This window comes from Astatotilapia calliptera, chromosome 19, assembly GCF_964374335.1.
Source record: "Astatotilapia calliptera chromosome 19, fAstCal68.1, whole genome shotgun sequence".
Taxonomy (NCBI): Eukaryota; Metazoa; Chordata; class Actinopteri; order Cichliformes; family Cichlidae; genus Astatotilapia; species Astatotilapia calliptera.
In genome coordinates this window covers 30,120,476-30,142,951 of record NC_137440.1, presented here as the reverse complement: position 1 = coordinate 30,142,951, position 22,476 = coordinate 30,120,476, and the positions used below count along the sequence as shown (strand labels likewise).

General features: G+C 40.3%; 1 protein-coding gene across 1 annotated transcript in view; it reads right to left on the bottom strand.

Moving 5' to 3' along the window:
• Positions 1-348: 348 nt before the first annotated feature.
• The window catches only part of tmem63c (transmembrane protein 63C), a 42,648-nt gene continuing 20,520 nt past the window's right edge, over positions 349-22,476 (bottom strand). Inside the window, exons 3-23 of the mRNA XM_026151819.2 lie at positions 20,600-20,679; positions 19,727-19,814; positions 16,824-16,861; positions 15,995-16,137; positions 15,147-15,198; positions 14,935-15,043; positions 14,147-14,220; positions 13,938-14,018; positions 13,739-13,859; positions 13,411-13,544; positions 13,137-13,259; positions 10,851-11,004; positions 10,650-10,756; positions 9,928-10,014; positions 9,752-9,817; positions 8,781-8,943; positions 8,584-8,689; positions 7,198-7,365; positions 6,989-7,101; positions 6,818-6,889; positions 349-5,435 (exon numbers count right to left, since the gene is read on the bottom strand). Of these exons, the coding sequence (XP_026007604.1) occupies positions 5,205-5,435; positions 6,818-6,889; positions 6,989-7,101; positions 7,198-7,365; positions 8,584-8,689; positions 8,781-8,943; positions 9,752-9,817; positions 9,928-10,014; positions 10,650-10,756; positions 10,851-11,004; positions 13,137-13,259; positions 13,411-13,544; positions 13,739-13,859; positions 13,938-14,018; positions 14,147-14,220; positions 14,935-15,043; positions 15,147-15,198; positions 15,995-16,137; positions 16,824-16,861; positions 19,727-19,814; positions 20,600-20,679 (2,310 nt within the window). The 3' untranslated portion in view covers positions 349-5,204. The remainder of the gene's footprint in view (positions 5,436-6,817; positions 6,890-6,988; positions 7,102-7,197; positions 7,366-8,583; positions 8,690-8,780; positions 8,944-9,751; positions 9,818-9,927; positions 10,015-10,649; positions 10,757-10,850; positions 11,005-13,136; positions 13,260-13,410; positions 13,545-13,738; positions 13,860-13,937; positions 14,019-14,146; positions 14,221-14,934; positions 15,044-15,146; positions 15,199-15,994; positions 16,138-16,823; positions 16,862-19,726; positions 19,815-20,599; positions 20,680-22,476) is intronic.

Below are 22,476 nucleotides of genomic sequence, written 5' to 3'. Positions count from 1 at the left end.
ATTTTAAATGAGTAGCTTAACTTTTTACACAGTTTCCTCCCAAGAATTAGATGGGATACTGGATGTGTCCATTAAAGCTGCCCTTACCTTAGCTTAAGAGAATAAGAGCAGATGATATCCACATTATTTTCTAACATAAATAAAAATATTTCCTAAATATCAAATGAACATTTGAAAGTACTGTGCAAAACATGTTTTTGCACATTTCCTAAAGGAATCGTATTCTTATACCAGCACACTCACAGCGGCTCTTCTATTTTCCACATGAAGTCTGACTCACTGTGTCTGAAAAAGCTTCCATCACAGACCACAGCAGAGAGTAACAAGAAGTTCATGGCACAAGATGAGTGGATTGAGCTGAATTCATTTTAATCTCAGATCACAGCACTTCACTTATAACAGATGAAAACTCATTAGCCTGACAGAGATCAATCTTGAACACAGCCTGTCCCTAAACCTCAGACTTCTTGGAGATAATAACAGCCCACTTTTACAGCAGAATAAAATCTGAAATAATGTACTTATGATACACATATTTTATAAACGAAGAGCAAAAAGCATCGGGCACGTCTGGAAACCCAATAGACCTCGGTTGGCCAAGCTGACTGCACATGAACAGACATGTCCGGATGCAATAAAACTAGTAAAGCATGGGAACGGACAATCCCTCTTCGCATGGCCATTAGAGCTAAGAATACCCTATTAGTTTTTATTTTGTATTTTTCAAAGGAAAGCACATTTAATGATCTGTGAAACGGGCTTCTGGAAGAGAAAGCCATGGGACATGTTTGCAGTTTGGAGACTGAAATTTTGAGATGCTCTTTGATGTTCTGTTTTTTTAAACTTCATGATCCTCTGCAGTGGCCACTTCATCTGCGCTCTGCTGCTAGCCTTCATCTACTTTATACAGCATAAGCTACTACAATTAGAGTCCCTGTAAAACGAGCAAAATACATGTCACTTTATAACAAAAGGTGCCATTAATGTTATATAAAGCATGACTATAAGTATATCATGATACACTCTCTCAGACAGAACAGAAAACCGATTATAACTTACTCTACTTAACAACAAGGAGCTACCTAACCCATAGCAGTCACTGTTAATCAAAGACAAACATTTAGAGAACCCCGTCATACATACGTATGATCCAAAAATAAGGTAACCGAGGAATAAAAAGGGCTTGATTGAAATCAGTGACAAGGCACAAACAAGTACACAATACAAAATATTGATACAACTACAAGCCACGCGCTCATTCTTAACCTCGCAATTAACCATTTTTATGACATTCACTTGCTTTCCTATTCTACAGCTTTTGATCCCATCACTTGGTCTTCAAGAACAGATGAGGTTTGCGCACTGGTCAGTGATCTGTTCGTCTTTAGGACTTCCTGTCCCACGAGTACGCAGGATGGTGTAAGCTTTGAATGAATGGATGACAGCTGAGCCAGTTAATATGCTGATGAAGATCGTGTGATATATTCAAAAGCTCTAGATAAAGATAAAGGTAGAGGACCTCGTGTGCAGATTGACTGTTAATATCTTAGTAGAATAAGCTCACATTGTATGTTTGTTTTATTCTGAATGAAGGACGCACTGGCTGTTAAAAAATTGAGTTTTGGGTTTGTTACAATTTTTATCTCTTGGTTGTTTCGTCCATGCAGCATATTTCAGGCCATGCTGGATTGTCACACAATAAGGGCGTTTTTTTTTCCCAAGGCACAGCAAAAGACATGAGTAAGAAATTAACATTCAGTCACATGAGAAAATCTTTGACCCGCTGTAAAGAGGATTTAAAAGAAAAACAAAAAGAACAAAAAAACCAACAGATTGACACAAAAAACATGAAGTTTAGCACATATGAAATGCATACCTCATTTAGACGATATATAATTAACATGCAGTGACGTGTTACATAGCATATGTCAACTGAAAACAGCATGATAGTGCTTTATTTTACTGTTTGTCTTTGCAACATAACAAAACCTAATTTCAGCAATGACCTATTTGACCAACATCAAAAAAACTGGAAAATTTTATAAAAGCTTTTGAGTTTAGCAAACTTAGCAAAACCGAAAAACTTCTTCTGGAGATTTCCATGTTGTTCTCCTGCAGTGGCACAAAACAGACTCCATGGCATATTTGGAAAATGATGTAATTTTAGGATGCGCTTCTATTATACTCCATTTCTTCACAACTTAAAGGAACAGCTTCACATTTTACAAAACACTTTCTTGCCTGCACTTTGATGTATATATTAGTACCATAGCAAGTTAGCTTAGCTTAGCAGCAACACACCATAAAGCAAAGTCTCTGCTACTTTTAAACCAGTCTCTGGTTTAAAACCAGAAACTAGCTGTTTCCCCTCCTTTCAGGTCTGTATGCTAAGCCAAAGATATTGTAATTTTGTTATGGGCTAAACGAACAGACTGCTAGCTATGCACAATGCTATACGGTCATGGTGAAAACCTTAAATGATCTACAACACATGGCATATTACACTCAGTCGTTACTGATTAACATAAGCAATGCCAAAATGCAGAAGCAGTGTAAGAAAGTACACCCTTACTGCTTCCTTAGGAATTAAAAGAGAAAGTAGCAGTCAGGTCTTGCTAATCAATGCACTTGATTAACTGATCGTCAGTAAGTCTGACCAACTCGGTAAAAGCAGAGATTTTGACAGTTTGCTGGTCTGGAGCATTCAGATGTGTGCTAATGCAATGCCAAGGAGGAAAGGCATCAGCAATGACTTTCGAGAAAGAACTATTGCTGCCCGTCAATCTGGGAAACGTTAGAAGTTTTTCCAAGCAATTTAAAGTCCATTATTCTACAGTGAGAAGTGAAAAACATTTAAGACAGTTGCCAATCTTCCCAGAAATGGACATCACAGCAAATTCAACCAAAGGTCAGACCATTCAATCAGAGAAACTGAAAAAAAAAAACGCAAGAGCTACATCTCAGAGTGACCAAGTAGTGTTTGGGAAGTGTTGCCAGGGGAAAGTCTCTTGTTTCTAACAAGAACATGGCAGCACAGCTTAGATTTGCCACATTGCTTCTGAACAAACTGTGAGACCCCTGGATCGATGTCCTTTGAACAGATGAGACTAAAGTGGAGATGTCTGGCCTCAATCCACAGTGAAAACCAACCACCTCAACTAATTGTAATGGAGGGATGAGGATTTGGGTTTGCTTTGCAGCTAAAGGGATCTGGGTATGTTAGAGTCACATATGAGGCCATCTGGTCGACAGCTAAAGCTCGACCAAAAATGATTTGCATAATAGGCCAATGATCCAATACAAAGCAACAAATCTACAACAGAATGGCTGAAAACGAAAGCAATCAGTGTTGGCCCAGTCAAAGACCAGACCTCAACCTGAATGAAATGGTGTGCATAAATGAATACCTCAATAAACTGAAACAACTCTGTAAAGAAGAGTGAGCTATTATTTCTCCAGAATAATATGAGAGACTGATGCCATCGCACAGAAAAGAATGACTGGGCTCCTACAAGCTACTGAATCATGACATGGATTTAGTTTTCCAGAGGACTGCTTCTGCATTTTTGGCTTAGATTTTTTTTAAATAAATAATGACTTGTTGTAATATGTCATGTGTTGTTCATCCTCGGTTGTATTTATCCAATTTTGTTACCTTATAAAGACACAACTTTTTTTATTATGTCCTGATAAATAAAACCTCAGAACTGAAAGACATTTAGTTTGTTTTTGCCATGACTCTGTACTTAACCAGTGTATACAAATGTCTCCCTGGGGCCAAGAGATCTAAATTTCAGAAGGTAAACTACAGGTTTTGTAAAGAAAACCAAGTGCCTGCCTATTTTCTGTGTAGACTAATCCAGACGCTACTCTACAGTGCAGCTACTGCACATGCATTCTTTAGGTGGACTTGAAAAAAAGTATTATAGAAATAACTACTTACCAGGGTGCCCGTGTGTCTACAAGTGAAGACAAGATTCTTGGCATCAACACCCCACAAAGTTACTGGTTCTGCCTGTAGGCTAGCCCTTTCTCCATGTTTCGAGTCCCCAAGTTTCAGTAACGTTACACAAAGACGTAACAATGCTAACAGTAAAGTGAGTTTGACGTTTAAAAGTACTTTCCAAACTATACCCTATATAATGCCCTCAGAGTATCTCGCTACGCCTACCAGAAAATTAGTGCACAATCAGTGGTCATTAGTTCCAACCTGTGCTAAGCTAAGCTAACAGGCTACATGCTTTATTTTCTTACCAAACTGTGAGCAAGAAAATAGATAGCAGATTTCCAAAAAGCTCAAGCTATTCCACTTTGACCATATGTACAGTCGAAACATAATTAGGTAAGGTTTTGATTAAGATGAGACATCTCTGCAAATCATTGTACATCCTCGATTCCTCCCGCCCCCAACCCAAAGCACAATATCAATGACACCAAAAATACTGTAGCAAAAATATCAACCTTATATTGATAATAGTTACAAGCTTCAGGTTGAGTCAAGCTGTTTGCGCCTCCGTTTAGAGCGTACATATATTACGGTACATCTCTGAGTTACATTTGGCCCTCCGTCCGTCTGTCTGCTGTCTCACTGCAGATGGCTTCACAACTAGCTGCCCTCACCCTCAGCCTTGCCGAGCTCTGCTACAGAGGAACCAGATATCACCTATGCCCAAACCCCTCTGTCAGTCTGTCAGGGCAAGCCTGTTCACACCACCCACTCTGATGGGAACTTTCGCCTCCACTCATTTCCAAGCGACACAGCATGGATAGAGTATCTCTGACTGAAACCATAATGCATTTCTATTACAGTCTGCATCACTTGTAACCTTTTTAATTTGCAAATTAAGCCATAGAAGAAGACAGAGTCCGTATCAGCATCTGATCATTTAGCTAAAAGAATCTGTACATTTAGCTTGGTGTTATGTTCTGTTGAGCTGTGTCTGATGGGTTCGGCAGATTGTTTAGGCAAATGGCTTTCTTCTGCAACTGTGATGTTTAAGAGCATTTAGCTCCTGTATTCTCAGGCTCCGTTACTCTTCAGGCTCTTCAGCCTTACTAGCAAGCACAGTCTAGTCTCAGAGTCCGAGGCAGCAGCGTAGTTGGAGTCTGAGGTCAGTGGTGAAAACGCAGCATTGCGGCATTTAGTAATCTGTGTTCTTCAGCTGAAGGACACGTAGAAGTCAGTTTTGGGTGGAGATTTGGTGTTACTGGTAGCCCATGGAGCTGTCCATGAGCGTGGTGGAGCAATAGAGGTCTGGTGGGTCTTGGAGCTCAGTCTCATGGGTCTGGGTGTGTTCCCCCTCTCCTTCTTCTTCCTCCGCTGGCCCACGGTTTGAACTCTGAGAGCTGGCCATGGCGCCATAGCTGTGGTGGGCTGGGGAGGGCATCGGAGTCAAAGCCAGCTCTGGCTCCAGCAACACAGATGCCACAAAAAGCTGAGGGAAGCAGATCAATGCACATTTTGGAATTGTGTCATCCAGTAAATCACTTTATTCACAGGCAGTGTGTGCCTGGTTTAAAATGGGAACAAGAGACCTTTCACATGCTATAACTTGCTTTGACCACTTATCTATCCCACATGGAGATGGTTCATCAAAAAGCTCTTTCAACTTCTTTCTCCTGTGAATTAACAGTTCAAACATCCTGAGCTTGTTACTATTCCCATGTCATGGATATTATATTGGTTGAGTTTTTGTTATGTCCCAATTAAGAGAAAAAGAGAAAAACTATGTTGTTATAAAGTCAAGATGGAACTTTTTAGTGATATATTTGATTTTATTTGGAATAACCCCAGTGCTTGTCTTCTGAGGTTGATTCTTTCACAACCTTAAGAGCATATACTTCCTGCCATAAAAGACATCTACAGGAAGCGGTGTCTGAAAAGGGCTGGGAAAATCATCAAAGACCCCAGTCACCCATCACATGGACTCTTCACCCTCCTGCCCTCTGGGAGGCGCCACAGGAGCCTCCGGACTAAGACCACCAGGTACCGGAACAGCTTCTTCCCCACAGCTGTCAGACTCCTGAACTCTGCCTCCTGACATCTGACCCACGTTAAACTCATGGACTGAACATACACACACCCACAATGGACAACTGTACCCTCAAACACACAATAATAACATGGACTGAACCACCACTCACAACCACTAGCACTTTATATACCTCTGTAGAAACTATCTACACCCTCACTTATCTTAACTGCACTACTGTATAGCTCTGTGTAAATAATCATTCTGTACATTCGATAATCTTTAATCCTACAACTGTTTACAACTTGCATAGTTCCCATTTCTGTATAGCTGTATATCTCAGATTCTGTAAAGTTATTTATTTCATATTCTGTATAGTTTTTCATATTTATAGCCTGTACATAGCTTGTACTCACTACAGCCTTTACATACTTAGTTATAGAATATTCACAACATACTTCATACCGTGTACATTATAACATACCATAATAGACCCATTTCTGTAATATACTCACATATCTATATTATTGCTAATATATATTGTAATATATCTATATCACTAAAGCACTTCTGGATGGATGCAAACTGCATTTCGTTGCCCTGTACCTGTGCATGTGCAATGACAATAAAGTTGAATTCTATTCTATTCTATTCTATTCTATATGGCTCTCAGATCTCATAGAAAACTAAACAATTAAATCTCATTCAGTGGAAATCTCATCCAGCACACAATCCACTGATATATTAACTTAAATAACGTAAGCCTTCTCTGTCACATTTAGGTCTCTCTCCAATAATATGCTTTGGTTGTGTATTGGCCAACAGAGAAAGAAATGGTACTGTACACTGGAGGCGGTGGTGGATGTTACGGTACTCCTGTCTGCATCAGTGAGCGTCCCGTCTGGCTGATCAGACATCTGAAACAAAAGAGACAATGCATGGGAAAAATATTAGTTCAAATTCAGTATAAGTCATCTTCAGCTGATTTTGTCTCTGTGACACTTGGTGGCGCTGACCTGGTAGCTTGTTGACTTGTCTGGTTGCTTCCTAAGGCACAAGCGGAGGAGGTAACAGACAATGCAGAAGATGTGGGACACTAAAGTGAAGAGGGTGATCGGATGCATTGGACCTGTGACAGTGAAGGGGAAAAACATGAAAAATTACAATATTACAGCATCCTGACAATCCACCGATCTTTATGAATTTTTATGGCAGGGATATTTACCTAATCGGAGCACGGAGAAGAAGAGCAACCAGAACATGCAGAGAATGGGAGCTACAATGACCTGGCTAATGGCTGCTCTGTGGATTCGCTGGTTGAGTTTGGTGGGAACATAAGCATAGTAGATGTTGTATCGATCGACCATGTGCTTCAGGATCGCGTAGAGCAGACCTGGAAGAAAAAAGTTAAACAAAAATGCACTGATGATGATGTCTGCAACATGAAAGAGAGACAAAGTTATCTGATCGATGTCAACATCACACACAGGGTTTGATCAATCTAATGAGGATTGTGATGTACAAAAAGCAGAGTGTTTGTTTCCTGAGTCCAAAATGGGACTTGATGGGATTAAATAGCTGAAGGCTCGGGCTCCCATTCTACTTTTGGAAACTCTAAGAAAAACAAATAAACCTGCAGTAAGTGATTTGTTGTATTTTATGATACTAAAAGGTCTGACAGATGTAATGGGATGTGAGCACTCAAGACTTTGTATGTCAGGACTAGGATTTTAAATTAAATTATGGATTTAAGAGAGGAAATTAAAAGATACTAATACGGGATAAATATGACCTCAAACTCATTTACATCATAAAACTTTGAACTCAGACCAGACCAGTGACAGATATTTAACTAAACATCTAATCCCTGGGATATCCTTTAATAGAAGAAAAGAAATGCAACTTCAACAGTGTGTCTTGTTTTTTTCTACGTGTTAAATGTACAAATTTACAGGAAAAGAAAATGTTTGTTAATTCACAGAAAATTATTCTTATTTATTTTATAGTTTTAAAGTTAGAAGATAGAAATTTATGCATTCATTCAAATTTTTCCAAAGCCTTTTGGTGAGTCAGATTTTTGTTTTTGCCAAACAGGTTCTTGCCCCCGGGCCTTATTTTTTACACCCTGTTCTAGTCCCTGTTTTTGATCAATTGGAAGCTAATTTTACATTTTTTGCCTTTAAATTAAAAAAAAAAAAATCTGTTGTCTTGGTCTTCTTTATCAAATGAAAACTGAAATCTAGAAGAAAGAAAAAAAGCAGGTGAAATGCAAGCAGACACAGAGTTTGGTGTATTAAAGGCGGCCTGTTTTTGACTGACGATTAGATTGCAGAAGTAAATAGAAGCTCGGTGAGCGCCGGGCAGAGACAGGAGCAGAGTGGGCGTCTGGCTCACAGCTCGCTGTGTCTGAGTGTCTGGGACTACAGCAGCAAATTCACACAGTCTGCATCGGACTGGCAGGCAGCAGAGGAGAGTGAGGTTACAGTACGAGGAGACACAGCCTTACACAAACACGACTGAGACGGGACGTGTTGGGATGCAGATGGCTGAGCAGAGAGGGTGAGAAGAAGAGGTAGATGGCTTTACAAGAGTGTAGTTGTGTGCTGCTCACCAAAGGGTGTAATGATGGGACACGTGATGCTGTAGGTCATACTGACAGCAAAGATACACATGGTCCAGGCGTACTCAAGGCCAAACTGGAACTCATAAGCTTGACTCTGCAGAGACAAAATAAACACAGCTGGCTTCTTAAAGTTTAAACCAAACAGCGTGTTAAGATGCCAAGATAAGCACCAAGGCTCTGCTTACCCGTTTGACATGAATCCGCTCAGCTTGGGATTTTGCAAAGCAGAGGCGCAGTGCGTACACCGTCAGTGCAGGGATACGTAGCAATTCCATAGCCGTGCCAATCAAACTGGATGTAATTACGTAGTTTACAAAAAATGCACCGTTGTCAGGAAGAAACACACACCTGCATTAAGACACAGACAAGAAGTGGGCTGCTGGAGATTCTTTCTGAGACTCAGTTTTAACCAAATAATTTCCAAATAACAAATAAAATAATAATAAAAAAATATACATCAGATTTCACTTTGGCTCAAAGTCATCTTCTTGTGCATCTGTGCGGTGCTTTCCTGTTTTTAGCTCGCTCTCAAGTGAAGGGACTCTGATGAAGCTGAAAGCCCCATTATCAACACTAATGTCCTACAGTTGGACAAAGGACCGCAAACTATTACTGCAGCAAAAATCAACTTTTTTACCTGCAACCCCAGTAAAAACCAGAATGCAATGATTTAAAAATCTCCTAAAGCCATAATTTATTCACAATAGAAAAAAAACATATTGAAATGTTTAAACTGGGAAAACGTCCCAATTTGAAAAAAATATTAGCTCATTTTGAATTTGATGAAAGCAACACATCTCAAAACTACTAAAAAGAAACAGCTAGAAAAATGCTTTGCAACTAATTAAGTCAATGGCAACAAGTCAGTAAAAGAAGAAGGTGTAAGAAGATTTTTTGACATACGTTGCCGCCATCAAATTCAAATGAATTCATATTTTCTGAGGTTAAACATTTTTTTATGTTCTATTGTGAGTAAAATATGAGTTTGTGAAAATTGTAAATCATTTCATTCTGTTATTATTTATTTATTTACTTCCACAGAGTGATCTAAAAAATAGCACCTGAGCAGATAGCAGTGTGTAGCTGCACAAGAAGATAATCGTGGAGTGGAAATAATGTGTTTGATTGCACTTCTCATTACATTTTTTGATCTTACTGAAATTTTAAATCCTTCTCTTCCAGGAAGTTGACATCAAAGAGCCAGGTGAACAAGAGGTCAAGGCTAGAGCAGAAATAAAATAGAAAAAGTGCATAAACATTACAAAAAAGCCACAAAAACCCAGGAATAATTCAAAAGAAGTAGATCAAAAAGGGAAATCACTGTAGATGTACCTGGACAGACCAAGTGAAGGCAGGATGATGACCATGAAGACCAGCAAGAAAAAACACTTGTGCATCGTCACTTGATTCTCACCAGATCTGAGACATGAAATGATCCAATAAGATGAGAACATGCGATACATATTTTGCAACATATATCTAAAAAAACCACACACACACAAAAAAAAAAAAAAAAAAAACCACAAAAAGAAAAAAACAACATAATAAATTCATGAATTAAAAGCCCAAAATGGAAAAAACAGTTGACTCTTTGTACCCATTAGCACAAACTACATTTTTCACTACAGTAAACAGTTGATTTGCATTCGGTCCTTCACACATCACGCCTGCACAACACGTTTGTGGGGGTGGTTATGTAAAGAAAGGGTGCTTATAGGTTGTTCTTATGCACACTTGTTCTTCCTCCTGCTAGTCACCGCACATAGAGGAAACGGTGCACGGTGACTACTGTTCATATCATTATCCTCGCACGGAGATCTCTATGACAACCTGCCCAGAATAACAGTGCAGGGAGAGTGGCAGAGAGAAGGAGGGAGAGAGAGGGGAGAGAGTAAAAAGAGCAAGAGGGTGAAAAAGAAATAAATTAGATGGAAAAAAAAAGAGGAACGCTGATAGTTGAGAGGAAGAAAAACCGCTGCAAGTAAACGAAGCAAAATATCCACATTTCTATTTCAGATGGCTGAGGAGAGCAGTAGTTGATGACTACCCAGTACCTGGTCCAGTGGGACTCAAAGAAGGCGGAGTAGTAGACAACAAAGGGCAGGAGCACTGAAAACGCCCACAGCAGAAGGGTCGGGAAGAACTCTGTAACGACTGGGCTCTGCATTGGACAGCAAAATGGCGATTGATGAAAGTGAGGAGGTTCACAATGGAGCACAGACGTCAGTAAGTTTAAACTGCTCTGAAACTCTAACCCTCAGACTCTCCACGGGCCTTGTGACGTTGAACTTGTCCATGGTGTTGACGATGATGGCAGGAGTGGTGAAGAAGAAGAGCAGCAAGAAGAGGAGGATGTTGAGGAGGACGCAGCGGAGCCACCACCGAGATCCACACACTGACAGGTTTTCCCTATCGATGGGAAAAATGACGAGCCTCAGTTACCAATCATCCAGCAAGATGAACACAGTTAACATATTACCCTTCTCTGATGTACATGTACTTTATGTTTTGACATATGCCTGAAATAGCCGGATGAGTGGTCTCTTCTAAGAGCGGTCCAGCGTACTGGGTAGAAGAGCAAGTTTAAACCAGCTCACTTCAGCTCCCAGTCCCTGCTCGACCTCTCAGCCTGCGACTGCCACAGTTCATGCGTAGACACAAACACACTGCAGTCAGTCAGATGTGAAGCTCAAACTGTGAGCCTCCTTTGATTAATCCCCATACATATGCAGCACTCACTTGTTACATAATCTCTGCATTTGCTTTCTGAGATAAGAAACATGCACCGCAGCTAATCCAATCGTGGATGCTGATTATGCTTTAGACGGTGTTTGAGATCTGCTACTTACAGCAAACAACATACCGATAATCTTAAATGTCTTTGAAGTTGAAACTTATGAAAAAGAAGCAGGAATAGCAATGCTAATGCAGGCACCGATCGCTGAAACATCCACATTTTGTGTTATTTACATAGTGCCTTTCAAGAGATGGTGGATAACTAAAAAGCAAACACAACAGGAGAATTTAAACACTGACAGTCAGATAAAACCAGGAGGATTTAAAAATAGAAGAACTAAAACAAATGAACAAAAGCAAATTTAAACTAATGATTCTTTCAGAGTCCAGTTGATTCCAGTGGGGTCCACAGCCAAAGAAGCATCGAGTCCTTTTGCCTTGAGGAAACAGCTATCAAGGCCTGATCCAAGGCCCTCACATTCCCACTGGTATTATGTGTCTGCAACAGGTCTTTAATATGAGTGAGTGCCTGTCCATGCAAGGCTCAAAACATCATCACAAGAACCAAATTTTGAGTCTGATCAGAAGCCAGTGTAAAGAAATCAGCATCAGCTGTCCAGTGGCCCACACACATAAGCTCAACATGTAACACACAATGAGAGAGCGAGCGAGAAACCTTATTTACTGGAAGAAAAAAAAGGTCTGGTGAGTCTGCTGGAGTACACGTTACGTTGCTGTCTGATTGCAGTTATAACACCAACAAGGAAAATGTTGTACAGACTTAATTTTAGCCATGTTTCATAGCTGGTAGTAAAGGGAGTGACTCAAAGCTTCACTAAGTACTACACAGGGTACAGATTCAGAACCAAAGTTTAACATAATACCATAAAGAGCCAAGCCTTTCATCACCTGTGGGATGGATATAACCTCTGTTTGTCACTATTCAGCTGTAGAAAAGTATTCAGCAGAACAGAAACTTTTGGAACATTCAGAAACTTAAACAAACACATCATACATATGACACTGACGGTAGACTTTAAAAGTGACTTTATATTTGGTTGATAGACACAAAGTACAATTAGCATGGGGCCCGCAACAGAAACTTGGGGAACACCACAAGACAGAAATACAGCTATACAGAGTTATTACAACCACTAAGCAACAAAGGTCTGCCTGAGAGTCATGAGAAGAACCACATCAAAGCTGTTCCACCAACTGCCCGAGCTTCTAAAACCAAAATTACGGTGATCAAAAGTATCAAAAGCAACACTGGGATCAAATAGTCTCAATAAGCAACATTTGCATGATGCATACCTCAGCTCTAAATTGGACCCTTTAGGTCCAACTTCACAAGCTAAAGCTGCGCAAACAAGCATGACTAAAACCCACAGAATGTTGATCTGAAGTCTAGTCTTGATCCACAGGTTACCAGAGATACCAAATATGTCAGGCATAATTACAGGGAAATGTGTCTAAATGATGCACAAGTCATGTAAAATTGGACATTGTGCTCAAAATGTGTTTCTGTGTGATTTCCTTTGGCTGCTCCAGCTTCCTACCACAGTCAGTAGACAAGCAGGTTAGATTAATACATTTCTCGTGGTGTAGATGTGAATGGGTGTCTGCCCAGGGTGTACCCAGCGTGTGTGCTGGAATAGGTCACCATGGCGATATGAAGAGATCAGAATGACTCACACAGCTGTCAATTTGGAAAACTGAGACTTCAAAGACAATCAGGAGAAAATCCAAGAGTAGCTTGAGCTTTTAAAAGACATTAGGGCACAAACAAACGTGACAGTTCTCACCATATAATATCACTTGGAGCAGGTGCGTAGCTGACGTCCCATTTGTGCGACTGCACCACGGTGCTGATGCTGGACTGCTGGGGCCTGCGACGACAGTTCACGCGACCGTAGTCCTTCACAATGCTGGAAACCAAAACAAGATGTTCAAAAGGCATTGCATCACTACTCAGCAACGTTACCATGAATTATGTGGTCACTCTCTGCCGTGACTGCATCTGTATGATGAGAGAACCTATCAAACACAGACCTCAGTGTCACGCTCTTGTTTACTCACACAGCAGTCATCCGCTCATCGCGAAAGGTCACAAAGGCGATGCCCAACCTCTTCATGGTGATGCGGTTCTTCTCAGCATTAAACTCATCTGTCCGCTTCTCTTCTAATTCACTGTAGTATTGCTCTGCATCCACCTGCAGAAAAAAAAAAGAGTTAAAGGATATGTTGCTCACTTCATCTTTCACTCTCAGATTTACACTGGCAAAAATATCACATTGCTGCTTGTGTTTACCTATTTTTGCATCGCAGTGCCATCCAGTGGTGATTCTCTTCCCATGCAGTGCAATTAAGTTGCAACTGTACACAGAAGGATATGAACAAATCTTACCTTTTCAAAGCCGCAGACGTCACAGCAGAAGATCTGAGCACACGGATGAGTCTTGATCATGATTTTTCCCTCCTTCTGGGCCTTTGTGGCAAAATACAGCCTGCCTTTCATTGCCTTGCGCCTGAAAAACGACAGTGTCCTCAGACAAGAGCCATATGATCAAAAACTGTGATGCTCCAGTCCGTAAAAGCCGCCGTACCTCTCCAAGTCCAGCCTCATTAGCTTGTGGACGTCAAAGCAGAACCGGATGTCGGTGACAGTGCAGCTTGGGTAGGCCTCACTGGTGAAAACAAGAAAAAATGTTCATTATAAGGAATTTTCTAAGTGTGGATGTGCATGAATAAAATGATAGACAGCTCTCCAATCAAACACAGGAAGATTATTTAATCTAATGAAGAAAACGTGTACTGGAAATGTTTGGTGATGAGTCCTGGGTCAGAGATCTCCTTGGGTATGGAGGTAATCATCAGTGTCCGAGCCACCTGTAATAAATAACACAATATAAATAAATCCGTTATACTTTCTTTTAACGGCTCTAGGGAAGCCAATGCCAGGTTGTTGCCTATATAGTAGTAAACTTCTCTGATCCACAGAGATCAATCGCAGTTTCATTGTTAAGGTTTACATGTTAAGGATGGAAAAGTTTCATTAACTTTCAGATGGACTGCCATAGGACTTTGACTTAAAACTTCTCAGGATGATCCATAAATCGATTTCTTTTAATACAAGAGTACTTATTCCTTTTTCCATTTCTTTAGTTTCTGATGAAATGTTAATAGTAATGACAAACCCACCAGTCCTAACTGCACTAATCAGAGAACGCAGGCATGCTAACATGCCAAACTAAGTGGGTGAACAGTTGGTGGTTTGCAGAATCCTTTTATAGATCTTTATAGTCTTATTCTCTGAAGACAAATGAATAATAAAAAACAATGATATCATTATTGATCACCAATGGAACGCCCTATTCTCTGCATTTAACAGAGGAATGCAGCACCTAGGGAGAAGCCAGAAATCCAGAGCACGTCGGTCTTTACATTTAATTTTGTTTTAAAATATTTTTGCTGTGTTATTTTTTCTTGTATTTGATTTTTGAAACAATAAAAAAGACCTTTTGGTTAGAATCTCAATAATTTGACTTTATCTTTTGCTGGATGGACCTTGATGGTATAAAGTGTGACTGGATGATGACAGACCTTCTCATCTTCTCTGTATTCCAGCTGCAGCGAATGGTGAGCCATACACAGCAACGTGATAATGAAGTAAACCAGAGCCAAGACGCTGTGCAGCCACAGAAAGCTGTCCCTTCAAGGAACATAAACAGAGCAATTACAGATTTGCCCAGGTTTGCTCGCGGCTCTGGGATGCTTCATGAGATCTGATGTCATGCCTGCATTGCTGGACTTACTTTGCACTAACATTCGCCAGGGTTGTTCTTCCAAAGTTTTCAGGACTGTCTCCTGTAGAGATAATAAAACGTGACACAAAGCGAGACGTTTTAATTTCTGTAATGACTTAAAAGGAAGCCCCTCCCCTCTTTTGTCTGGGAGAGGCCAAGAAATGAAGCAATACTAAAATGTTTTCCATCCAGTCAAATGAAATATCAGCCATCTCAATGAAGTTCAAGTTCAAACATGCCTAACTGCGCTGTTTTAACTTGGGAACCCTTTGTTTGCCGTCACCATGGCAGCCTGCCTATGGGTGTTGGCCATTTTATTTAATGATGGTGACAACCACCAGTAATAAAAACATTACTGTGGACAGCCCCACTCCTCATAGACTTCATCCTGTAGTGGAAAGGCTTCCTCAACACTTCCTACAAAATAAGCACACAACTGCCAAAAAGGCATTTCTGTTGCTATTTAGCAGCCTGTTTAGTGTGTCGCCCCACCCCTGGCACCTACATGTGTATGTTAAGAGGAAATTAAGCACTTTCTATTTCTATAATCAGACTTGGGCAAGTGCTTGATGACTTGCCACTGGTGTGCCAGTGACTCCCTTTAGATGAAGTGCAGCCTTTGTGCATGTAATCAGTGTTTATTTTGGTTTCACTGACCTTTTGACTTGTTCCAAGTTTTGAAAGAGATCGGGTTGTTTTAAACTCAGCTGTACCATGAATTGTTAAAAGATAAAGTTTATGTGCATTTAACCGAACTTCTCTTTTTATGAAGAGTCCGGTGTGTTGTTATCGGAGGTTAAGGATATCCCTTGACTTTTCAGTGAGCTAGCTAGACCATCACTTCAAGACCAAAATACCCAGGAGGTTCCCGGAAATGTTGACCGGCAGGATTACAGCCAAAGACAGCAGGGTAACCACTGTCATGAGCAGGATGATGTGGCGCTGGAAGGACAAATATGTCACGGCATCAATGCCACATTTACTTCGGATCTCCTCATCCCTGCAACAGAACAAAGAAGATGCATTCTCAGAATCTCAGAGGTTTTCCACGCAGCGTGATAAACATGCACATTTTTCTTCATGTGGCAGTGGCTCCATACAGGCCGAACCTGGATAAAAATGACCCTCACAGCTTCTACCTCATCCTGAGTAAAAAACTGTGGCACCACTACTTTGGTGTCAGAATCTGTGGTTACCAGATCAGGGAGGTTCAGGAAACCCAGTGTCATAAAATAGAAAAAAAGGCATGAAAGAAAAGAAGTGCACGTTGGTCTCATGGTAGCCCACACATCGAGAACTCACAGGGTGGGTTTGCACTTCGCCTGGGATCCCAGGGTGAGCCACTGGCAAAGGAGAGCTAAAAACAGAAGCACCCAAACTCCACCATAATACTATGGAAACCATGGATACCACCGAAATTGCTTTTTTATAGCTCTAAATCTGTTGTGTGGAGTCGAGACCCGAGCAAGTGCAAATATTCAACAGGAAACCGTGGCACCAGCGGTCGCATGAGCCTAGACTCTTTTGTTTTTTTTAAACATTTTCTTTGCTAAGTGAGATATAAGACCAGACTTTCACGTTCAATGGTGACATCAGCTTTGAAGACAACAGGCTGGCGAAGGGTTGGAAGCCAAGATGAGAGGAGGATGAAACAATTATAGGAGCAGCTGCTTTAGGTTTACTTACTTCATATGGTAAAGCGATGACAGCCATGAGCAGAAGCCCTGAAAAAAAGAATGGTTATTGAAGACATATTACACGTTTCGGCAGTTATATATCTGGTGACTTGTACTCAACCTCCATTTGAATAGTAACACGGTCTGCAAAGTGACACAGAGATGGAGATTTAATAGGTCTGGAGCTGTAATCAGTTTACTGCAGTCTCAGCTGTGTGCAGGCACAGCACGATGACTCCAGTCTGACTCTTTGACTTACACTGCTATAAACATGCAGGGAATGACCTCAGCCTATCACTCAGGTGCCATGGAGTCAGAGACAGACCCGCTGAGTAATGATCCAAACTTTCCTCTTACAACTGTTGACTTGGTGCCATCTTGGTGGTGACGACTTGAGGACTTATTATGGAAGCTCAGGATGGAGCTTTTTTAGACATCAGTATATCACTGGGAAATTAACTGTGACACCTTGGTATAATTAGTGTAAATACACAAGAACATAATCAGGAAGACTGGCAGACTGTCTAACATCAATGTTATTGGTAATGATAGTGTTTCTTTAAAATGAGGCCCTCTCCTTCATAATTTGCAGTGTAACGATGACTGGAATCTGCCCTTTTCCTCCTCAAACACGGTGCCTCTTTGCCCTAATTACACTATTATAGTGCATAAAAATATGCTGTGGTATTTTTAACCACTAGTGGCACTGTAGAGCCATTCGGTGAGCAGACTGATGTTTTTGTTTGGATGTGTTTTGCCGCCAAATGCATGAGAATACACATGCACGCCACAAACATAAAGCTGAACATGGGTCACTGATCAAGAGAGAGACACGTGGAAAGGGTCAGCTGCAGCTTTTCAGTGCAGTTGTGAACTGGAACTAAGTGCATTTAGTCAAGCAGCTTTCTGTGCTTAAGTACAAATTTTAGCCTCTTTTGATTCTTCTCTGCTATATGTCACTTCAATGACTTTTTTCCTGCTACAGTTATCTGACTCTTTTAGTTACTAGATACTTTTTAAATCATGATTTTTGCACGCAAACACATAAAAAGCTTAAAATGTTAATGTTTTGTTATGAATTCAGCTGCTCAACAATTTATACAAGCACATATGAACTCATTCATCTGTTAGCCAGTAAGTCAAGTGAATCAATTACCAAAACATTTGCAATAATTGTTTAGCGTGCCTAATGACATCTCGCAAAAATAAAATAATTGGCAGATTAATCCACAGTGAAAACATTCATTCGGTGCAGCTGGATACGAAACATTCGAAATGAGCACCAGTTGATTTGCTGCTAATAATAAACGCCTACTTATACATTAATGCATGAGTGACAATATTCAGATGATATAGTATCTAATTCTACGACAGTCACACAGCACATTCATTCATGTTAAGCATCCAGATCTTTGTTGATAATACTTAAATGCTTTTTGCATTAGTGGGGTTTCTGATGCAGAGTACTCCGATACTATTGTATTGATTGTATTGATTATCCCATTATGAGCCCCCTTCCTGGTTTCAAGTGCTTTGCAGAAAAAAAATTCACAGTGAAAAATTAAGTACACCATCTGATTTAGTAGCTTTAGTTCAACAACATGACTTCATCAGTATTTCACATCATCCTGTATGGACTTTTGCCCTCTTTTTTTCTTACAATGTTGCTTCAGTTGATTGACGTTTGTGGGCATTCTTTTATTTGCAGCTCTCTGAAGATCCCACCACAGGATTTCAGTTGGGTTGAGGTCTCGAGTTCGAGTGGACGACTTTCACTCTTTTCTTTTTCACTCATTCTTTTGCAGATTTGCTGCTGTGCTTGGGATCATTGTCTTGTCACGTGTTTTGTCACAATTTGGGCCAAGCTATAGCTGTCAAACAGACGTCCTGACATTTGACTCTAGTACTCTGGTATACAGAGAAGTTCATGGTTGAGTCAATAACAGCGAGGTGCCCAGGTCCTGAGGTTGCAAAACAAACCCAAATCATCACCCCTCCACCACCATGTTTGACAGCTGGTAAGAGGCATTTGTATTTTTCTCTAAATGTGGCACCGTGCATTATTTCCAAACATCTCCATTTTGGCCTCATTTGTTCAAAGGACATTGTTCCAAAAGTCTTGCGGTTTCATCGGATGCAATTTTGCAAACCTAACCCAGGCTGTTTACGTTCTTTTTACAGAAGAGGGGCTTTCTCCTGGCAAACCGTCTGAACGAGACAGACTTGCTCAGCTTTGTGTCTAATTGTACTGTCATGTACTCTGCTGTACTCTGACCTTGGGTTTAATTTGTTGGGATGTCCACTCCTGAGAAGTTAGCTCACATCTTCCTTTTTCCCCACCACATGACTGCATGTATTTTGACCTAGATTGTCCAGAGAAAAAATTCCATGGCAAAGCTTCTTCGTGGTCAGAACAGAAGATTAAGGGGAGCTTCTTTCAACAAAGATGAGGCACTGCTCTTTTCTGGGCCGGTAATCCAGTTTACTAGCTCAGAGTCAGCAAAAACTGCTTATTTAAAAGCATGAAATAACCAAAGAACTGACCAACGTTTGGCAAGTGTGTTTTACACATTCACCAGCTTTAATTTATCACATGTGACTGCTGACTGCTAACTCTCCAAACCCCTAATAAGCACATAAAATATTTTACTGCTAGTTTTTCCACTATGTTCAACAGCTCATCTCTTATTTGGTACATGAGTATGCGGTGTGTTCGTCATAACTTCTGCCAGAAACTGAAAACAACTGTCTGCTGTGGCTTTAAACTAGTCTGATGATGTGAAATAAAAACACACCTGAAATGCAGAAGCAGAAGAAGAAGAAGCAGGAGCAGAAGAACAACAAGAATGTTGCAACACGGGAAATAAATTATGAGGTATCCTTTGAAAAATGTAAGATAAGATTTGAGCATACCATGTCCTTGGTCTCAGAGTCAGAGGGACTGGATTCTGAAGGCGACTTCTCTTTCTCACTTGGTTCTCCATAAAACAGGGATGTGAGACTGCATAAGGAAGAATACACACAAAGAAACAGAATCCTGGTGATCATAGCCGGACATGGCTTTATTAATACACCAAGATGTACCGTAATTGCTGCAGTCCCTGTACCCATCTGGGATCAATCTGTGCATACACAGAAGACATTAAAATAATATAACATGTGGTCCAGTTCACATGGTGAAACAAGTGCAGCAGTTGAATTTGTGGATTGTCTCTGTGGGCTATAACACTGACAGTTCAACAGGATGTCAAATTAAGCAGGGTAATTGAATTACAATGAGAGACGACCGCTTGGCAAAGAGAACAGATGCTGCTTGCCCTCAAGTGCTACGAGGGCATCGTCGGTCAGGCAGGACTAATCGAGCCCACATTCCCCTGAAGAGGAGATTCGGAGCGAGCACAAAGAAAACTGCTGCAGAGTGTTGCATGAACCTGGATGGAAAACATTAACAGTGTTAAGTGAGCTGGTTATTCTAAATTGACCATAGGTGTGGATATAAGATAGATAACATGCTTAAATGTCCAAATCAGTGTTTCCATTCAATAGAGAATTAAGCGAAGAATAAATTCTGACCATCCCATGAAATTTTACTTTCACTGTTAATATAAAACAAATACAGTAAAGTATTATCAGTGTTTCAAGTATAGCAAGGCAGTTTGCCACCACTTACATGCAGCAGAGGGAGCTAGAGCATCAATTCTCTCTCTCCACTGAGGCTTCTTACTACATGTTAAAAGTTGCCATAGCTGTCAGAGTTTAACTGATATTGTTGAGTGAGAGATTTACCTGTCATTCTCCATCAGCAGAGCCAGGCGGCCGTAGTCCCAAGCAGCTTTCCTCAGACATGAGAAGATCAGCAGTAAAAACTACAAACACAGAAAAACAATTTTACACAGTCTCTGTCCTCATTATACTCTAGATAAAATATCTCCTTGATTCTGTTTAAAATCACTCGAAAAAGCAGTCTACAACAACAGATTCAAAATGCCACAGCATTAATGAAGCATTTTTTGTCTGTATGCTATGTGGTCCAGAAATAGATCAGCGAGCACACGCGGACATATGCTGTTCAGTGAGGAAAAAAATGAGCGCGGTCAAGCTGAATACCTCCCATTTTCCACAAATGGAGAGCAAACTGAGCACAACAATGAGGTCCAAAATAAAACCCTATTCAATCCTGTACAATAGTGGATTTGTGCTGAGCTTCCCTGATGAAATATCATTGAGCATAACTGGACCGTGATGGATGAAGGTTGACAAACGCAGTAAAAGTGGTGATTAGAGCAGGGCGATATGGTCAAAAATATTTATCACGATATATATTTGAAAATTTGCGATAACGATATAACTGACGATATAATTGATGCGAGACAAAATACAACTCCACAACATTACTAGCGCAAAAAGACAACCTATCATTTATTTTCACTTAAAAATTAAACAAGAAGCTGGTTTTTATGTACATTAAAGCTTTATAAAAATGTAACAGTGCAAATGCAAATTCCTTGCTGAAAGTTTAACCAAAAGGCATTTCCAGTAGAAATGGGCTGACATATCCTGAGCATAACCATGTATAATATCCACTGAAGTTAAAAAGAGGTGCTTTGCAACATTAAACTGCAGTGTGCAGTACGTATTTTTCGGACCATAAGGTGCACGGGATTATAAGGCACATTAAGCGAAACAAAGCAGTCAGATAAATCAAACTTTATTAAACTCATTCTTCTTGCTTCCTCCACTTCTGTACCATTAATTCATTAATGTTGAATTCTCTGGCAGCTGCTCTATTCCCATGTTGTTGCAGTATATTAATGACTAACCTCATATTGTGGATGGATTATCTCAGTTGTTCTCCTGACTGAAGTTTGGTCCTTTTACAGCATCCTGCCATGCGATTGCATTTGTCTCTAACCATGAAGAACCTTAACGTTAACTTTTATAAGTGGAAAAGTGTTAGTGTTCGTCCTCCAGCTTCACTGTTTATGTTATGCTAACATAGCTGTGTTGCTAGCGATCACGTAGCACATAATTATATACCAGCTAGCCCAACTTCAGTAACCCTACAAACGTCACTGCTGTTTAGTTTCCTGTCTTCATTTATGTTGGAAGTGATAGCAGAGCTGTACGTTTGATTTTTTTCAGAAATCTCTCAGTCAGAACATGCAATATCATGTTTAGGTAACTAGCGAAACTAGCGAGCTAACTTCCGCTAGCTTCCTGCTAGCTTCTAACTCCGTTAAATGTAATACATTTTGTTTTCATGGATGCCTGGAAGTTAAACTTCATAGTTACACCTGGTAAAGCAGCAATGCTGATCGTTTTATTAAAGATGAAAGAATTTAGACAGTTTTTAACTCTTAGTGATGCTGCAGTGTTCGTTTGACCTGAAGCATACGGAGTTTAGGACCCAGATTACTCCCAGATTTAAGAGCATCTTAGTCCGACAAATACGACAATAACAACGGCCGCTTGCATGTTCTGCAAAAAAATGTGCTTTGTCGTGTATCTGACAGACAAACACCAAACCAGTTCCACATCACTGAAGTTGCACCATTTTTACAAACCAATTCTGGTTCATCTGTTTCACTCAACAATCGGCCATGTGCGTATGAAAACAAAGGCACTGCGCATGCGCGTTTTACTCATATTCTATCGCGATATTT